Source organism: Callithrix jacchus, chromosome 14 (genome assembly GCF_049354715.1).
Source record: "Callithrix jacchus isolate 240 chromosome 14, calJac240_pri, whole genome shotgun sequence".
Lineage (NCBI taxonomy): Eukaryota > Metazoa > Chordata > Mammalia > Primates > Cebidae > Callithrix > Callithrix jacchus.
In genome coordinates, this window is record NC_133515.1 from 91,228,530 (window position 1) to 91,247,069 (window position 18,540).

The 18,540-nt window shown below is 54.0% G+C and overlaps 1 protein-coding gene across 4 annotated transcripts; it reads right to left on the reverse strand.

Moving 5' to 3' along the window:
• Positions 1–3,695: 3,695 nt before the first annotated feature.
• Positions 3,696–18,228, reverse strand: MFSD2B (MFSD2 lysolipid transporter B, sphingolipid). 4 transcript variants are annotated; one of them, XM_035273085.3, is made up of 14 exons: positions 18,014–18,228; positions 14,972–15,097; positions 12,296–12,420; positions 11,615–11,738; positions 11,219–11,297; positions 11,002–11,132; positions 8,041–8,131; positions 7,775–7,896; positions 7,241–7,324; positions 6,858–6,938; positions 6,541–6,650; positions 6,100–6,243; positions 5,558–5,734; positions 3,696–4,395 (listed from the first exon to the last, which is right to left on the reverse strand). In XM_035273085.3, exons 1-14 carry the CDS (start codon positions 18,107–18,109, stop codon positions 4,371–4,373), a joined length of 1,515 nt encoding a protein of 504 aa, XP_035128976.3. In that variant the 5' UTR covers positions 18,110–18,228; the 3' UTR covers positions 3,696–4,370. The 4 variants fall into 4 exon arrangements, with proteins under 4 accessions (XP_035128976.3, XP_054101133.2, XP_078205953.1 ...); XM_054245158.2 differs by lacking the exon at positions 7,241–7,324; XM_078349827.1 differs by lacking the exon at positions 3,696–4,395 and having other exon boundaries at positions 5,311–5,734.
• Between the last annotated feature and the right edge of the window lie 312 nt (positions 18,229–18,540).

Genomic DNA, 18,540 nt, shown 5'->3' on the forward strand with positions numbered 1-18,540 from the left:
TGTCTGTAATCCCAACTACTCAGGAGGCTGAGGTAGTAGGATCACCTGAGGCCAGGAGTTTAAGACCAGCCTGGGCAACAAAGTGAGAGATCCTGTCTCTACAGAACACACATGCACACACACACAGAGTAACAGAAAACTACCCAGCTGAACTGAGTCCCATAGACTACAGAAGTGCATATACCTCAAACATAGCAGCCAACGATGTCAGCTCACCATGTGTTATAAGCCATATTCATCCATATGTGATGTTACAACTTTCTGTCCAGTTTCGAATAACTTTCACCATTTGTTAATCCACAAACTATAACCCTTGTTTTCCTCCCATTCAAGTACTAACCAGGCCCAACCCTGCTTAGCTTCCAAGATCAGACTAGACTGGGCACGTTCAGGGTGCTGTGGCCAAATACTCCCCTTGTCTTTGCTCAATCCACACTCAGTACATACAGGGATGAGACAGTGGGGTCTGTTGGAGCTAATCAAGGAGAAAGGAGATCCGCCTGCCTCAGCCTCCCAAAGTGCTGAGATCACTGGCATGAGCCACTGCACCTAGCCTTCAAAATAATTCTTGAGCGTATAAGATGGCAGATACAAAAAGAAACAGAGCGGGGCACAGTGGCTTACATGTGTAATCCCAGCATTTTGGGAGGCCAAGGTGGGCAGATCACTTGAAGTCAGGAGTTTGAGACCAGACTGGCCGACACTGTGTGAAACCCCATCTCTACTAAAAACACAAACATTAGCTGGGGGGCTGGGCGCAGTGGCTTACACCTGTAATCCCAGCACTTTGGGAGGCCAAGGTGGGCGGATCATGAGGACAGGAGTTCGAGACCAGCCTGACCTACATGGTGAAACGCCATCTCTACTAAAAATACAAAAATTAGTTGGGTGTGGTGGCATGCTCCTGCAATCCTAGCTACTCAGGAGGCTGAGGCAGGAGAATCGCGTGAACTCGGGAGGCAGAGGTTGCCGTGAGCTGAGATCACGCCACTGGACTCCAGCCTGGGCAACAGAGTGAAATGCCATCTCAAAGAAAAAATTAGCTGGGCATAATGGCGCACGCCTGTAATCCCAGCTACTTGGGCAGTGGAGGTAGGAGAATTGCTTGAAACTGGGAGGCAGAGGTTACAGTGAACAGATCATGCCACTGCATTCCAGCTTGGGTGACAGAGTGAAACCCGGTCTCAAAAAAGAAAAGAAACAGCTTGCTGAAACTTTCTCCACTTGTAAGATAACAAAACTGGCTGAAATCAGTTGTCTGATTAGAGTTTGCACAGAACACGCTTACTGATGTCACAGCCTGAATTTCCACCACGTTTCATACTAACTTCCCCTGAAATTTGCACATGCAACCCATGAAGAGACAAGTGTGCATGTCCGGAGATGTTCCAGAGCTCCCCTTTCCTTCCACCAATCACCTGCTAACTCCAGAACCCACCCTCTAAATCTTATATCATAAAAGGACCGCCTTAAGACCAGCACAGGAAGAACAGATTTGAACCGGACTTCTGTCTCCTCGTTGATTGATTTTTGTTTGTTTTTTATTTGAGACGGCATCTCATCCTGTTGCCCAGGCCAGAGTGCAGTGGCATGATCTCAGCTCACTGCAACCTCCGCCTCCCAAGTTCAAGTGCTTCTCCTGCCTCAGCCTCCTGAGAAGCTGGGATTACAGGCATGTGCCACTATGCCTGGCTAATTTTTATATTTTAGTAGAGATGGGATGCCTGGCCCAAGATAGAGTTTTGAAAAGGAGTGGTCAGCATTAATTGACTGTTGACTGAGGATTTCCTTGGTCTGGTACTAGATCAAGTCTTATCTCATAGCCATCCTGAGGTTTATGTAATAGTGTACACATTTGTTCAAAAAGAAGAAACTGGCTGGGCGCAGTGGCTCACACCTGTAATCCCAGCACTTTGGGAGGCCAAGATGGGCAGATCACCTGAGGTCAGGTGTTCAAGACCAGCCTGGCCAACATGGTGAAACCCTGTTTCTACTAAAAGTACAAAAAACTAGTCAGGTGTGGTGCCGTGTGCCTGTAATCCCACCTACTCTAGAGGCTGAGGCAGGAGAATCACTTGAACCTGGGAGGGGGAGGTTGCAGGGAGCCGAGATTACGCCACTGCACTCCAACCTAAGAGACAGTGCAAGACTCCGTCTCAAAACAGAAAAAAGAAATGGAGGCTCAGATTTGTTGAGTAAGTCAACCAATCATGCATGGTGAAAGAGGGAAGCAACATACAGATTCTCATCTGCTGTCCTTTGATGCTAGGCTGCACGGTCTCCTCGGTGTTGGAGGCCACCGCCAGGTTTAACTGGTTAAGGAGTGAATAGCAGGTGAGGAAAAGGAGATAAGAATGGGAGGGGTGAGAGGAGAACAGTAGAGCAGACTATTTGGAGAGGAGAAAGCAACCGGAACAAGTAAAAGGTGGTGGTGGTTGTTGTAGGATGAAGGGAAGAGGAACATTTGCTCGTTCATTCAGCAGATTTTCATATTGTACATTTACTTCTGGGCACTGAGGATCTATAGCCATAAACAGGCGCAGTGGCTCACGCCTGTAATCCAGCATTTTGGGAGGCTGAGGAAGGCGGATCACCCAAGGTCAGATCAGTTCCAGATTAGCCTGGCCAACATGGTGAAATCCCATCTCTACCAAAAATACAAGCATGACATAAAACGATAACATGGTGGAAACTACATTGCCTTCTGTCTTACTGGGTACTGTCTCCACATGACCCATGATATCCCGGTATTACTAAACTGTTCTCTCCTGTTTTCAGTAGCTTGCATGTGTGCTTGCTTGTGTGTGTGCGCGCGTGTGTGTGTCTGTATCCATACCGAGTAGGGGAAGGCAGAGCTTCCTGTCAGAAGGGGCAATGCAGAGAAACTGAGCCCAGCTCTTTCTCTGGTGCCTTGTAACCTCAGGAACCAGACACTCATGCCAGTGTCACAAGGGCCAGAGAGTTGAGGCATCAGAAAGACCAGGTCAGACCCCACAAGCTTCGGGTGAGGTCAGGTTCCTTCTGCCGAAGTGTTTGTGGAGGCAGTGAGATGCTTTCAGCTCTGAGGACTGTGTCATATCTAAGGACAAACCTAAGTTCTAGGCCTCAGGGGGATTGCTCCCAAGAGACAGCTGAAGATCTCAAGAGTGGAGGGGGGCCTAGCTGTGGGACATGGGCTCAGGAGAGCTGACTCCATGGAGGAGGAAAGGCTGGGGGCTGGGGAGAAATGTAGGGGCAAGTCTGCACCTCCAGGTCCCCTGTTTGGGTGCCAGACTTCTCCAGGCAGGAGTTGTTGGAGCATCAAGTTCCCCAGCCCTTCCCCCAGCCCCCATGAGCCACCTTGGTGGCCTGCTCTTCAAGCCACTCTAGAGCCTCAACTTTTTGTCTCCTCTAAAGGGAAGGAGGAACCTGCCCCCTCCCACATGGTGTCACTGGTCTAAGGACATGCAAGTCAGGGGTGTGTGGTTGGGGGAGCAGCCAGGTTCAAGGGCATCACGCTTTCTCCCCTTTCCCTTCTCTGGGGATTCCAGATAGGAGAGGGTGGTCCACGGTCACATTGCACAGACTCAATAGCAGATCAACCCCTGAATTTGTTTTTGAAAAAAATAAACCTCAGTGGATCTTTCTTCCCCAAAGATGTGGCCCCTAAAACACTGTAGTTCCTGTGCTCTTAAAGATAAAATTTCAGAACAATCTTTCTACACAAATAGCTTTTATTTGTAAAAATGATGGATCTTTGCTGGCTCGATAGCCATTTCTGATCCTGACAGAAAGAGTCACATTAATGGATGGCAACGTGAAGAGGCTTGAGGAGCACCTCAGCACCCGGCCCTGCTCAGTCCCCCTGCACTGCTGTCTCGGTCTCCCTGGGGCCCGCCGGCCTCCCTCAGTCTGTCTGTGTCTCCCTAATCGTACATCTCCGGCATGTCCCCACTCTGCCCATCCACATGGTCTCTCACCTCTCTGTGTCCTCAACAGATGTCTACTGGAGCCTTGGGACAAACGAGAGTCCTGTGTGTGTCCTGTTGGGGAGCTTTGCCATCCACGCAGGTTGTTGGGCCTGGGGCTCCCACAGGGTCCACGAGCCAGGTTGGGCAGGGGCTTCCTTTTTCCAGAGACAGGTGCTGTGGGGCTAGTCAGGGGCACAGGCCTATCTGAGATGGTCTGACTGCAGCAGACAAGAAATGCCAAGTGGGGGTCCCGGAGCATAGGCTGGTCCAGTCAGAACAAATCGCCAAAGACTCCACATTCCAGGGGAAAAAAAGGCCGCATGCTAAACTGCCAGGCTGGGTGCCGAAGGGCTGAGGAGGGTAACGTCAGGCCCTGAGGATGCTGGCTCCTGTATCCATTCACAGTGGCTCTCCCAAGCTTTAAGCCAGGCTGTAGCTGGTCCTCCTGGGGAAGCCAAGGAGAAGGATGGAAGTGCTGCTGGGCCTCTGTCCTGTTACAGAACCCCACGGAGGTTTGGTGGCTGCTCCTTGTCTTCCCAGCAACTCCTCTTCAGCTCCTCCCCTCCAGGTCCTGTAAATAAGCTACGACCCTACTTCTCCAAGTGCCATCAAGCAGTTACCCATTGCCTGGCCCTCCCTGACTGGGAAGCGTGACCTCAGTATCTCTCTGCTGCAGAGCAGAGCCCAAGGCCGTCACCCTGAGCAGGGAGCAGCTGATGACAAGACCACCCACACTGCCTGTCCTGTGTGGGCCTGTGTGATGTGTGCCTGCTCATGGACCTTCCGTGTGTGAACATTGCATGCTCATGAATGTCTGCTGGGCCAGACGTGGTGAGGCTGCAGCGGTGATTCCTGAGTGCCTGCTTGGCCTTGGGCTCTGTGCTGGGCTCTTAAGGTACAAAAGGAATAAAATACAGCTCCAGCCTTCAAGGTCCCCATAGCCTCCTCGAAAGGTCAGGCAGTGAGTAGATCCTCCCCATCAGTGGGGTTGGTACTCTGGTAGGGAAGGACCAGGTCAGAGAGCTGCTCAGCACTGCCCATGGGAGGGAAGGCAAAAGACTCCTAGGCTTCCACCTGAGGGGGAACAATGGTGCCATTCCCCAAGACAGGGACACAGAAGGAGGAGCCAGTTAGGGGACAAGATGAGTTCTGTTCAGGGCTCATCCAGACTGAGTGCCATGCTTGTGGGCTACTAGGTAGAAATGTCCACACACCGGCAACGTACGGTTCTGGAACTTGGGGGAAGCCCAGGGTGGAGGGTGGAGGGCAGCTCTGGGAGTCCCCAGGCATAAGGGGTGCCTGAGTTGGGTCAGGCTAGCAGATAACGTACCTAGGGGGCTTTAGACAGCAAAACCAATATGAGGTCTAGGAGGGAGCCCTCACATACCACAGTCCACCATGTGACCGAAGGAAGAGGTCTGAGAAGTGGGGGCCAGGGTAGAAGAGAATCCAGGAGAAAAGGGTGACCCTGAGCTAAGGAAAGAGTGTCCCAGAGGCAGGACCGTCAGGCTGTGTGACACAGCAGGGGCATCCACAGGCTGGTGTTAGTCATTCCCCTGTCAGCATACACTGTGCTTCCCCGGGTGCAGGGGGCATGTGGGGCCCACCTCCGAAGGCTCAGCCGGCGGGAGGCATCCTGGCTGGGTGTCTTTGGAGTGGAACCAACCATGAGGATGCAGAGCCCAGTGAGGATCATGCAGGTGGGCACGGCACCGATGAGGACCTTGAGGGTGACCACCACCTCCTCCGCCTGCTTGCAGGCCCCTGCCTTGTACCCCGAGAACCTGGAGAAAATCACCCAGCCATTAGGGCAGGGCCTTACCGAGCCTGGCACCCTGGGTGGAGGGACCCCAGACACCCCCTCCTGAAACTTGGACTTCATTTCCTGGCCAGATCAAGAGAGGAGTGTCGAGGGGACGGGCTGACCTGGGAGAGTCTGGAGGGAACTGAGAATGTGGAGAGCTGGCCCTCGCAGTCCTGTGCACAGGGAAACCTGGGGAAGTAGTTCCCCACAGTCTTCAAAGAGCAGAGCTCAGGCCTCAGACGCACAGGTGCCCTGAGTTCAGTAGGATGGGGGCTTTGCCTTCTTGCCGCCCAGTGGTCCTTGCTGCCTCTGCTATATTAGGATATAGGGGACCCTGGGACTCACTGCAGACTGAGGGTGGAGATGCCCAGGGCACACGCGCCGGACAGCTTGGTAAAGAAGACATAGGAGGAGTAGAAGATGGTCTCCAGGCCTGGCCCATAGCGGTGCCGCAGCTGAAAGTCATCCACCACGTCTGGCAGCATGGACCTGTGGTGGCGGCGTGGAGTTAGCCCTCTTAGCCCCTTGGCCACCAGCAGCCTGTGAGTTCTCTGGGGCAGAGACCAAGGTGGATTCATCCCTGAGTTCCTGTGCCCAGCACCAGACTTGCTGCCAGAGAAGCAGATGGCCTGTGTGCTTGTACCCCCACCATTCCTACTGTCTGCTGCCCTCTCAGGAGGGCTCCATCTCCTGCCCAGCTGGGCACAGGGGGCCTGGGACAGCAGGCTGATGTGAAGGAGGAGACACCCTCTATGGACACATGTGAGGCCCCCACACCCAGCCTACCAGGGTAGCAGCAAGGACACAGCAATGCTCACGCCAGATACAAAGGCCACGACATAAGCCACAGGTGCTGTGGGCACAGCGGCCAGCAAGATCACAAATGGCACCATCACCTGGGGAGACACACACACCAGCTGTCCGGCCTGTTCTTTCACACATGGCTCTAGACTGATGACCCCCATGCTTCGCCCTGTGCTAGGCCCTGAAAACTCAGGGGAACACAAATCCACTCCTGCTGACCCCAGGAGGTTCAGGCACCACGGTCACCGCCCCGCCTCTCTCCTGCCCCACCCCCAATCCCTGATTCCTATCTCACTCACAAAGATCCCGAAGGCTGATGTTGTCTTCCCAAAGTGCTGGAGAACCCACTCCCACAGCGGGGTGCTCAGCACAGCCGAGACCTGTGAGTAGACAGCGTCGTCATGCCAGGGTCGTGCTGCCAGCACCTTCACCCAGGACCTTGAGGCCTTGGCTTTTAGGTGGGACACCTGACCTTGGCCTTGCCCCGGTTCAAACCAGTGGCTATGAATGTTATAATCCTGGTCCCAATTCTACCCTCTGCTGGAATGCGGGTGACCAAGACCAAAGCAAAGTCCAAAATGTTGATGACCAGAATTCTGGCCATATGTATCACATCAAGGACCACACGTCCCCAGCTCAGGCCCCCAAGTGACCTAGCCTCCACCACCCCAGGTCCCCTCACCAGGACAGTTAGCACCAGGCCCTGGGCGTGGTCGTGTAGCTGGGAGGCATGTGTACAGAACAGGACCAGGTAGCTCTGCTCCACCTGAGGAGATGAACAGGAAGTGGGCATGGCAGGAGCTCAGAAGTCAAGGGTGAGGACCAGGTCTCGAGTCTGGCTTCTCTGTTGGGACCTTGGATTGCTGCTGCCATCATGCAGTTCCTTCCCCCACAAAGGGCGCCTATCCCCAACACAGAAATCAGCACCACCCCTAGGCCACCCTCATCACCTGCACAGCTATGATCAGGTAGACTTGACTTTGCCTCAGGTAACGTGAGAGGAAACTGACCAGACACTGTCATCTCCTAGTGCCTAGGCCCTGGCCCTCCAATCTCACAAGCCCTTCTGGGATCTCCCCCCCAGCACCAGGCCCTCTGACCCATGTTCCAGCTGCAGGTTTCTCCCTATAAAACTCAAGCTGAGACTGCACCCTGAACCTATGCAAGGTCAGCATGGCCAGTGCCAAGCCAGTCGGGGGCCACTGGCCAGAGGTACCTGAACAGCAGCAGAGATGAACAGGAAGGAGACCACCAGCTTCAGGTAGGGGGGATGCCGGGTAGTGAGACCCAGCCCAGCCAGGAAGCTCAAGCCTGGGCCTGAGGCTGGAGCAGAGGGGTCTGCAATGCAGGAGGGTGGCACCTTGGCTTCCCAGAGTCCAAAACAAAAACCCGCCCCTGAGTAGAGCCCCGCCCCTGAGTAAAGCCCCGCTCCCGAGTAGAGCCCCGCCCCAGCTTCTGATTCCCTCCTCCCCATCCCCATACCTGGCCGCTCCTTCACCCCTAGGCACAGTAAACCGCTGCACACGGGGTAAGTTGCTGCAACCACAGCAGCTGCAATGCAGTAGAGATGGGCCTGTGGGACATGACAGGACTAGGGTAGGTCTTCAATCCTGGGAGGTGTCGACACCCGAGGGGCGGGGCAGGACGGCCTCCCCACAGGAGCAGAGCGAGGCACAGCCAAAGCCCCTACCTCCCAATCACCCCACAAGACAGCCTGCTCTCTGGGCCTGGGCTGGTCGTTCCATGCACCCCCTCTGCTGACCCTGTGTTTCCTGCGTGGCAAAGAGGGCGCTGACCCTCATAGAATTCATAGAATTCTCCCTCCTGCATTCTATGAAGCAAACATTGATTGCTGCTGCCTTCTGCATGCTAGTCCCTGAGGCTCCAATGATGAGTAAGTGACCCCTGTCCATCCACAGGGCTCAGAGTGTGGAGAGGAAGACAGATCCAGGAGCAGGCAGTTACAACACTGAGATGCATGCTGACTCAGATTAACGTAGGAATCAGGGCCAGGTGTGGTGGCTCATGCCTGCCATCCCAGCACTTTGGGAGGCCGAGATGGGTGGATCACCTGAGTTTAGGAGTTTGAGACCTGCCTGGCCAACATAGTAAAACCCCATCTCTACTAAAAATGCAAAAATTTAGCCAGACGTGGTGGCAGCCACCTGTAATCCCAGCTACTCAGGAGGCTGAGACAGGAGAATTGCTTGAATCCAGGAGGCGGAGGTTGCAGTGAGCTGAAATTGTGCCACTGCAGTCCAGCCTGGGTGACAGAGGGAGACTCTGTTCCCCTCCCCACACAAAAAAAAAGATATGCAGGAGAGTCACAGCCAGTTCAGGACAGAGGCTGCCTCTGGGGAGGGAGCAGAGAGAGGGTACAGGGCGGGGCAGGGCACTCATCCTGTGTGGCCTCCCTGGGCCTCTCGCTCTGAAGGGCACTGCCTCTGGGCTTCAATGCTCTGCTGTTGCTGTCCTGAGATTCTTAATAATTTTATCATGGATTTGAATTTTGTAAGTGAAACAGTGGGTTGTGAGCCACCAAGAGCTTCCAGTCTCTGCTCACATGAGGCTCTGCCCCCTGGGAATAGGTTCTTAGCCTCCCGCTTCCCACTCCTTGATACCCTCCCTTCCCCAACCTAGGCTGTTGTCACCAAGCACGTGGCATTGGAGAGAGGCATGGAAGGCCCGAGTGGAGGCCCAGGTGTGAGTACAGGGACAGTCAGTCTAGGATGCAGCCTTCTGGCATGTAGATTTGGAGAGTGGGGGCCTCACACCTATCCCAATCCAGGTGTTTAGAGGACACCTAGAGGGTGCCAGCGCTGGTGGCTGCAATCCCCTGGCTGAGGCAGTAGGCCCACTGGAAAAGGGGAGGGAGATTGACTTCCCGAGGCCCTGCATTTTCATTTTGCAGAGTACATAGGCAAGCTGAGTAGCTGACTGAGTGTCATCCAGCTCACTGCAACCTTGGCCTCCTGGGTTCAAGTGATTCTCCTGCCTCAGCCTCCGCAGTATCTGGGATTACAGGTGCCTACCACCATGCCCAGCTAATTTTTGTATTTTTAGTAGAGATGGGGTTTCACCATGTTGGCCAGGCTGGTCTCGAACTTCTGACCTCAAATGATCTGCCTGCCTCAACCTCCCAAAATGCTGGATTGCAGGTGTGAGCCATCGCACCTGTCTATAATGTTTTCTTAAATGGGTGGTGGGCCATAGATGTTACTGGTATTCTTCTCATACTACTGATGCTGAGACATTGGTGGGGGTGGAATCTCCCAGAGGGCTTGTTAACATAGAGATGCTAGACTGGTCTCTAGAACTGGTGAAGGAGAGCACTGAGGTCAGGCCTGAGATCTGCCATTCTAACAAGGTCCCAGGTGTTGCTGATGCTGCTGGTCCAGGGACCACACTAAGATCTGTGGCTTTCTGCCCTTGTGTAAATCTGAAATGTTAAAAACAAGCACAGGCCGGGCACGCCACTGTACTCCAGCCTGGGTGACAGAGCCAGATTCTGTCTGAAAAAAAAAAAAAAAAATGCCAACACCGCAGGGCGCAGGGCACACAGAGGGCAGGTCTACATGAAGGCTGCGGAGGGTGCCTGCGCCCCATCCTGAAGGTGAGGGCCACCCATGCTCAAACTCCTTTCAAAGGGCACCTGACCGTGCAGAGTAGGTGGCTGCAGGGAGGGATGCTGCACAGGAGATGGAGGCAGCAGTTGTGGGGTGGGGAGGGAGGTGGGCGGCACGGTCTAGGGCCTGGCAGTGGGGTGCAGGGAGGCTGGATGTATTCAGAAGACTTTTGGCCTAAAAACTGGGCACAATTCAGTATAGGTTGGAGGGTTGAGAGAGGACAGAAGAAAGAGGACAGTGCTGGGAGATAATAATGTCATTTACTTAAGGAAAGAGGGAGAAATAGAAAAAGAGAAGGTAAAAGTGGTGGATAAAATAGAGGTGCATCTGCTCAATGCTGAAGGGACCTGCTGTGAAAGGGAAGGAAGGGGGCTTCCCCTCTCATTTCACCACTTCATGCTGGGGGTTGGGGGCTCACCTGGTCAGGGCTGGGGAGGGGACACATGTCATAGGAGGGGCTTTACCCAGGGCTGTGTGAGGATACCAGACCCCTCTGCTGCCCCTCCCCCAGCCTGGCCTGGGGCTTTCCCCACCCTTGCCCCTCCTCTGGGGCCAGGCTCCTCTACTCCAGGTGGCCAGCCCAGTGTCTGTTGTTCTATTTTATGTCTAGAAGGAACCTAGGAGGAGGCAGGTTTAGCAGAGGACGTTAGATGTGGGGGCCATCTGCTCAGCTGGAGGAGCAGGGAAGGAGTGAGGGGACACAGTGAGTCCCCTAAAAGACAGCAAAGGGGAGTGGACAGGAGAACCAACCCTAGAGGAAGGAGGTGACCTGCAGAGGGGACACCAGGTTGCGGGTCCTGGCCACCCATGCACTTACTGCACTGGCAGAGACAGTGACCGGCCCCGGGGTCACAGTGGCCTCACACCTGTGGGGTCTGTGAGCACCAGACACAATGAGCCCGTGGACGGTGGCCCCCATCAGTGTTCCCGCCATCTCCACGGTCATCCCTAGAGACAGAGCGCCGCTTAAGGTGACTGAGAGGGTGTGGGGTCCCAGATGCAGTGCCCTCCCCAGAACCTAGGGCTGCACTCACGGTAGGCAGTGGCTGAGTCCCGCTCCCTTGGGCAGGGGGTTAGCAGCATGGTGAGCGCTGTGTAGGGCACCTGGAAGAACTGGAGCACCAACAGAGCTTAGAACCACACCCAGCTTTGCCTGGTGACAGCGGCCAACCTCCCCTCTCCTGGGTGTCACATCCTGGTACCCACGGGCCAGCCTGACATATCCCAGCTGACCACCTGAAGTCGGATCTAGGGGCTCAAGGGCAGGAGGCAGCAGCCAGCCCCAGCACAGGGCCGACGAGAGCCAACAGCATGGTCCAGGCACAGGTGGGTGGGAAAGGCAGCGGCCCCACCCCATGGCACACTTCAGAGTGGCCACAGCCAACCATGGGCTTCACCAGACCACACGCCCAGGAAGGGGCTCTGCTTACCGTGGCCAGGGCCTGGAACAGGCAGTAGCAGATCGTGTACCAGAGGCCTCGCAGGCTGGTGAAGGGGGGCAGGAACCACAGGAAGAAGTAGGCCAGGGCGATGAAGGGGGTGCAGCCCAGCACCCTGTGGAAGCACAGCTGAGATGGAGCGGTCCCCAGACCAGGACAGAGGGACACAAAGGGCCCAGCCTGGAGCAACCTCACCCCTTTTCTGCCCCTTGGGAATCCATAGGCTGGGGCTCCCTGGGTGGGAACCACAGGCAGGGGAGAAGTGACCCATGGCTCATGGAGGCATTGGGAGTGTGCAGCCACTCCTTGTGGGAATTCCAGCTGCATACTCGGTGCCAGTGGTGCCACTCCCTGTGTGGACACTGGGACACTGCGTTGCATTTCCTCTGTGAGGCCTCATGCGGCCTCCAGCCCAGCCTGCCCACACTCAGAGACCCAGGCCAGATCTGGGAGTCTCGGAGGCTTCATCCAGCCCTGTGCCATCTGGAGAGGGAGAGTCCCCAAGAATGTCTCTGAACTCCTTATCACTCACAGCCAGTCCCCAGTGCACTGCGACATTATCCAGTCTTGTCTTCTAACCACCCAGAGGGTTTCCACTAGGAAGCAGCGCTGTGACAGTGACCTCAGGGCCAGGGTCTGGTGCCTGGATCTAAGAACCGAGGGTTTGCTCACCAAGGCATGAGCCGTCCAGACCCTGTCCTCCTGCTTCTATTGATGAAGAACCCAGCCACAGGATCAGCAGCCGCCCCAGATACTTTTCCCCCAAACAGAACAAGTGACACCTGGGCGGCAGGGATCTGAAACAGACAAGGGAGGAGATAGAAAGCCAAGGCCCAGCAGCAGCAGAGAGGCCATCCAGGCCTGCTTGCCACCAGGAGGGAGGACTGGGAATCAGAATCAGTAGGGCAGAGCCACAGTGTCAAAGGCTCCTCAGCCTCCCCCAGGACACTAATCCCAGGGCTCTGAGTCCAGGGGAGGGAGCTGAGTTCTGCCGCTCAGCACACCCCCATTACCACTCATGTCAGCCACTGTGGAGAGGATTCCAGAGCCCTCATCTGGGGCTGGCTCAGAGCAAGGAGGATACCTCTGGGCTGACAGAGGTGGACGTTGTGTTTCACAATGGAAAGGATTCACTGGTTTTTCTGACTATGTAAATAATACACTCATTAGAAAAACATTCAAACAATACAGGAAAATCCTAAGCAAAGCTCATGTGAAATCCCAGCATCCTGAGACAACTGCCAGAATCGTTTTGATGATCAGCCTTTCATAGGCTTCTTCCTGTGTGCTTGACATTGATCACTTTATATAAACGGGATCATATCAGAGGGTCATCTTAAACATTCATGAAGATCTCATTTTATTTTTTAAAAATTGAGATAGGGTCAGCCAGGCTCATTGGCTCATGCCTGTAATCCCAGCAGTTTGGGAGGCCGAGGTGGGCAGATCACGAGGTCAGGAGATCAAGACCACCCTGGCTAACATGGTGAAACCCCGTCTCTACTAAAAATACAAAAAATTAGCTCGGTGTGGTGGCATGCACCTCTAGTCCCAGCTACTCAGGAGGCTGAGGCAGGAGAATTGCTTGAACCCAGGAGGCAGATGTTGCAGTGAGCCGACATCACACCACTACACTCCAGCCTGGGTGACAGAGCAAGACTCCATCTCAAAAAAAAAAGTAAAAATTGAGACAGGGTCTCACTCTGTTGCCCAGGCTGGAGTGCAGTGGCACCATCTCGGCTCATTGCAACTACTGCTTCTTGGGCTCAGGTGATTTTCCCACCTCAGCCTCCCCAGTAGCTGGGACCACAGGCATGTGCCACTATACCCAGCTAATTTTTGTATTTTTAATTAATTTTTTTTTTGTGGAGGTGGGGTTTCTGCCTTGACCTCCCAAAGTGCTGGAATTACAGGTGTCAGCCCACCACCCCCAGCTGGATATCTCATTTATTTGTTGTTGGTTTTTTGTTTTGAAAGGGAGCCTTGCTCTGTCACCCAGGCTGGAGTGCAGTGGCGCGATCTTGGCTCACTACAACCTTCACCTCCCAGATTCAAGTGATTCTCCTGCCTCAGCCTCCGGAGTAGCTGGAACTACAGGAACCTGCCACCACGCCCGGCTAATTTTTCTATATTTAGATAATAGAGATGGGGTTTTGCCATATTGGCCAGGCTGGTCTCGAACTCCTGACCTCAAGTGATCCTCCTGTCTTGGCCTCAAAAAGTGCTGAGACAACAGCTGTTGAGTCAACATGCTCAGCTGGATACCTCACTTTAAAAATTTGGTTTTACTTACCCTCCATTCTCCATTATTCCCTCCTGTAGCCAACATTAATGAGTTCGTGTATATCCTTCTAGAATTTTCTCCATGCTCATATTTTAGACATGGACCGATGAATATATATACATATCCATACACACACACGTATGGAGCCTGTCTTTGTTTTGCTAAAATGGGATCGTTCCATATACTATTCTCTAAAACTAGCTTTTTTTTTTTTTCACCAGAGCATCATGGAAATCACTCTAAGTCAACGGTACAGATCATTCTTCTGAATTGCTGCACGACAGTCTATGTGATAGTGAGGTTAGTCTAATGTTTGCCTTCTCTGGGCCACACTGGAAGAATTGTTTTGGCCAGGCATGGTGGCCCATGCCTTTAATCTCAGCACTTTGGGAGGCTGTGGTGGATCATCTGAGATCAGCAGTTCGAGACCAGCCAGGCCAACATGGCAAAACCCTGTTTCTACTAAACACACAAAAATCAGCCAAGTGTGGTGGTATATGCCTGTAATCCCAGCTACTCAGGAGGCCGAGGCATGAGAATCACTTGAACCTGGGAGGCAGAGGTTGCAGTGAGACGAGATCACACCACTGCACTCCAGCCTGGGAAACAGGCTGGGCGACTTGTCTCAAAAAAAAAAAAAAGAATTGTCTGGGGCACATATAAACACATAACATACACTAACATTAATGATAGCTAATGAGCTAAAAAAAAATCACAAAAAAATTTCATAATGTTTTAAGAAAGTTTACAAATTTGTGTTGGGCCACATTCAAAGCCATACCACTGCAGGCTAGACAGGCTTGGTGGGTTATGTGGCTATGGTACAGCTTACTTAGCCAACTGCTTCTATATAGACAGGCATCCACATTGTTTCTCATTTTCCCACTACAAACCGGCTGCAGTAAACATCCTTGAGGAGCCTGCCCTCAGTAGCCTGGCTTTTTGTTAAGCTTGAGTCAGAAGTGCTGTCTACAAGGATGTTGGGAGCAGAAGTGCAGGTGTGGGTGGAAGGATCAGACCCCAAGGAAGATTCGAGCAGAGACTGGGCTGCTGCCCACACTTACCTGTGCTATATCAAGCAGGAAGAGCTGCAGGTAAAAGGCTGTGGCACTGGAGGCTATCTGGTTGGGGACTCCACCAATGCCATAGCACACCTTTGTACAGAATGAGAGGCGACCAGCTCTGCTGTCCTGGAGGAGACACAGGAACTAAGCTCTTCCCCCAACAGACACCAAACGGGTCCCCACACCCTATGACTTCAGTAAGCATCCTGCATTCTGGTGATGCTTTCAGGGCTTTTCCAGCAACCTCTCGGCCCCATTTTGCCCCCAGATCATTCTAAGAGGAAGTGAGAAGAGAAAAAGATCCTAAACCATGACCTTTAAACATTAAGCTGCAGGTCCGGAGACCTGGGCTTGAGCCTGTCGTTGTCACCTATCCCTCTAAGTGACTTTGAATAAATCACTTTCTCCCCTCCAAGCCTGTTTTCCTCATCTGTCAAATGCAACATCCTTGCCGATTTCACAAGGTTGTTTCCATGAGTAAATGAGGTGGTAGCGGTAGCTCATTTCCCCATCACCTGCCAACTCACAGTCCTCCAGGGATGCCTGGCAGGCATCTCAGCTTAGCATGGTCAATGTACAACTCTGGATGGCCATTAGGAACTGTCTAATCCAGCTCTCTGTTGGTCCCCTCAGTGGCTCAGGCCACAAACTTAAGAGGCATCTTTGATTCTTCTTTTCAATTCTCGTCTATCAGTGAGTCCCTCCTAAGTGGCTTCTCTGTGTCTGCCCTTGCTCCCTATAATCCACGCCACCCAGCAGCCAGTGCTCTTCTAATAACATAAATTGGATCCCAGCCAGGCACAGTCACTCACCCCTGTAAATCCAGCACTTTGGGAGGCTGACGCGGGTGGATCGCTTGAGCCCAGGAGTTCAAGACCAGCCTGGCCAACATGGCAAAACCCCATCTCTACTAAAACACAAAAATTAGCCAGGCATGGTGGCATGCCTGAAATCCCAGCTACTCAGGAGGCTGAGGCAAGAGAATCACTTGAACCCGGCAGGTGGAGATTGCAGTGAGCCAATATGGCACCACTGCACTGCAGCCTGGGCAACAGAGACTCGGGCTCAAAAAAATTAAATAAATAAATAAATAAATCAGATCCCATCTCCTCTCTGATTAAAACCCTCCAACAAGTTGCCATTGCAGTTTTTTCCCCCAGATACATGGTATATAGTCAATGCCATCACACTTTGAACTCCAACTCCTGATCATGACTAAGGAGCCCACCCAGTTGGCCCCCTACCCATCTCACCTCTCTACGTCAGCCACAGTGGCCTCCTTCCTATTCCTCAAATAGGCCCTGGGTTGCTGCCCCAGGGCCTTTGCAGTTCCCATGACTTCTGCCTGGAAGGTGACTCCTATTCTGGTTGGTCACCAGCTTAAATGTCACCTCCTCCCAGAGGCATTCCCTAGCCACTCACCTCTCTCAGTTGTACTTACCTGTATATATTCTCATTTAGCTACATTCTCATTTAGCTCCTGCCTCTCCCTACAGGAATGTAAGCTCTCTGAGAGCATGAACTTTACCTTTTATTTATCATGGTGTTTCCAGTACCTAGAACAAAGCTTGGTATACAGTAGGTGCTCAATATATGTCAGTTGAAGCAAATAGTGGCCATGAAGACCCTGTGTAAAGGGCTGTTTCTTTGAAAGATGCTGGGCACCTTTTCTCATCCTTTGCCAGGGGGTTGTGGGCAATGGAGATGACATGGCTTCACCCATTTCCACATCTGGCAGGACACCCCAGCAGACTGTTGTGAAGGCAACGGCTCCCCAGATATGGATTTATCACACTCCGCACACTCTTCCTACCCACAGGACAAAACCACACTGGGGGCAGGATGATTCTTTTCGGACGTGTGTGAACATCATTTCAACTGCCAGAAAACTTTCAGAACAGGCAGAATTCAGCGTGATAGTCCTCCTCTCCCCATAATGGAGACCCTTGTATCCCCAACATGGGCCTAGCAAGATTTTAGAACTTTAGAAAGAACGTCCAAGGGAAGCCAGGAATATTATCCAGTCTTGCCGTCTTGAGGATGACAGTTTTATGGAAAGTCATAAAAGTCCTGCACAGCTGTACAGTGAGAATTTTGACCCAGAGCAGGGCCCCTGCCTTCTGCGCTTTGGTATCCTAGGAGTGGTCAGGAATCCCACCCCTCGCAGGATTGTATGAGGATTCCATAGCGGAGCTTCTCCGGCAGTGCAAATTTTTCCCTGTTGCTGTTAATCTCCCCCGAATTTCTAAATTTCCCGGGAAGAGAGAGTCCCTGGAGAGCCTCCTCATCTCACCTCACTTTCTTTCTTGTGGGACGTAATCCTGTGCTCCGTGGTGCCTGGCAGGACGCCCTGAACCAGAATGGGGGGGGTGAGGTGGTCAGAGGAGGCCACAGAACGCCCTGGGCACGAGCAGGGAGCGGGCGCATTTAGTGAGACCCAGGAAGCCCCAGACCCCTTGCCCGGTCCTGCACAGCCCGGCTGGCCAGCTTGGCCTGGCCGCATCAGCGAGGGACAAGGAGCCCGGCCGCTCCCACCTGCCCTCCGCCCTCCCTGAAGGAGCCCAGGGCCAGGACTTCCCGTGGGCAGCCTCCAAGGGGAGCCTGGTGCCTGAGCGAGCACAGGGTCTGGGAGGGAGGCCGAGGCCACAGCAGCTGCCTGAGGTCGGGAAGGACGCAGCCTCCCCACGCGCGGCCGAAAGCTGCCCTGGGCTCGGGGACCCCTGGAGGACCTCCAGTGGCGCGGACAGTACCCCTAAGCCATGAATCAGGACAGCAGAGTCCACGAATCCCCAAGTTACTTCCTTGGCTGGGGCTCACCTGCCTGTCCTAGTCTCTTGCGGGCGCCAACACGTCCCCAGCCTCCCCGCTCCCAGTCGTGGAACCCCGTGAGGGCAACCCCTGAGCCGGCAGGTTTGGACCGAGCCCCGCCAGGCTGTCACCAGTTGGAAAAGGGGCTGCGAGGTGATGCCCTCGAGCTCCCCGGGGACGCAGCCCCTTCCCGGCCCGCGCGGAGCCCCGCGTCACCCCTGCCGCCCAGCTCACCTCTCCCCCTCGCTTTGTGCTCCCCGGGCCGGGCTCCGGGGCGTGCGGCTGCGGCTGTGGGGGTCCTTCGGCTGCCGTTGCAGGGGTCGCCGCCATCGCCACCGCAGTGCCACCCGTGGCCGTTGCCCTCGGAGTTACCGCCCTCGGGAGGGACGGCTCCGGGCGAGGGCCGCAGCGCGCAGAGTGAGTAGCCGACGGCAACGCGGGAGAAATGCAGAGGCCGCGAGGGGCACTGTTTCTTTCGCTTCCCCAAAGGGAAACAGCGAAGAGCCAAATTCCGCGGCGGGAAAGGCCCACCAGGCCATCGGGACAGTTCTCCTTGGGGTAGATCCAGGAGAGGCGTGATTAACGCGCCCGCAGACGGCGGCCCTGCGCACTAAAGGCCTCCGCCAGACCCCTGGGATGACCTCGGACAAGAAGCAGCTCCCTGCAAAACGAAGCAAGAGTCCTGCTTGTTCAGGCTGGACAGGCATGCCACCAGCTACACATGACACCCAACGCCTGAAATACACATAATCTCCTATACA

Excerpts from the sequence above, each read along its gene's own strand:
- MFSD2B (XM_078349827.1), bottom strand. The coding sequence starts at position 18,109 with ATGGCGGCGACCCCTGCAACGGCAGCCGAAGGACCCCCACAGCCGCAG. Across the intron at positions 8,132-11,001 it reads TCACTGTCTCTGCCAGTGCA|GCCCATCTCTACTGCATTGC; the intron begins GTAAGTGCATGG and ends CATGTCCCACAG. Across the intron at positions 7,325-7,774 it reads TCATCTCTGCTGCTGTTCAG|GTGGAGCAGAGCTACCTGGT; the intron begins GTACCTCTGGCC and ends TCATCTCCTCAG.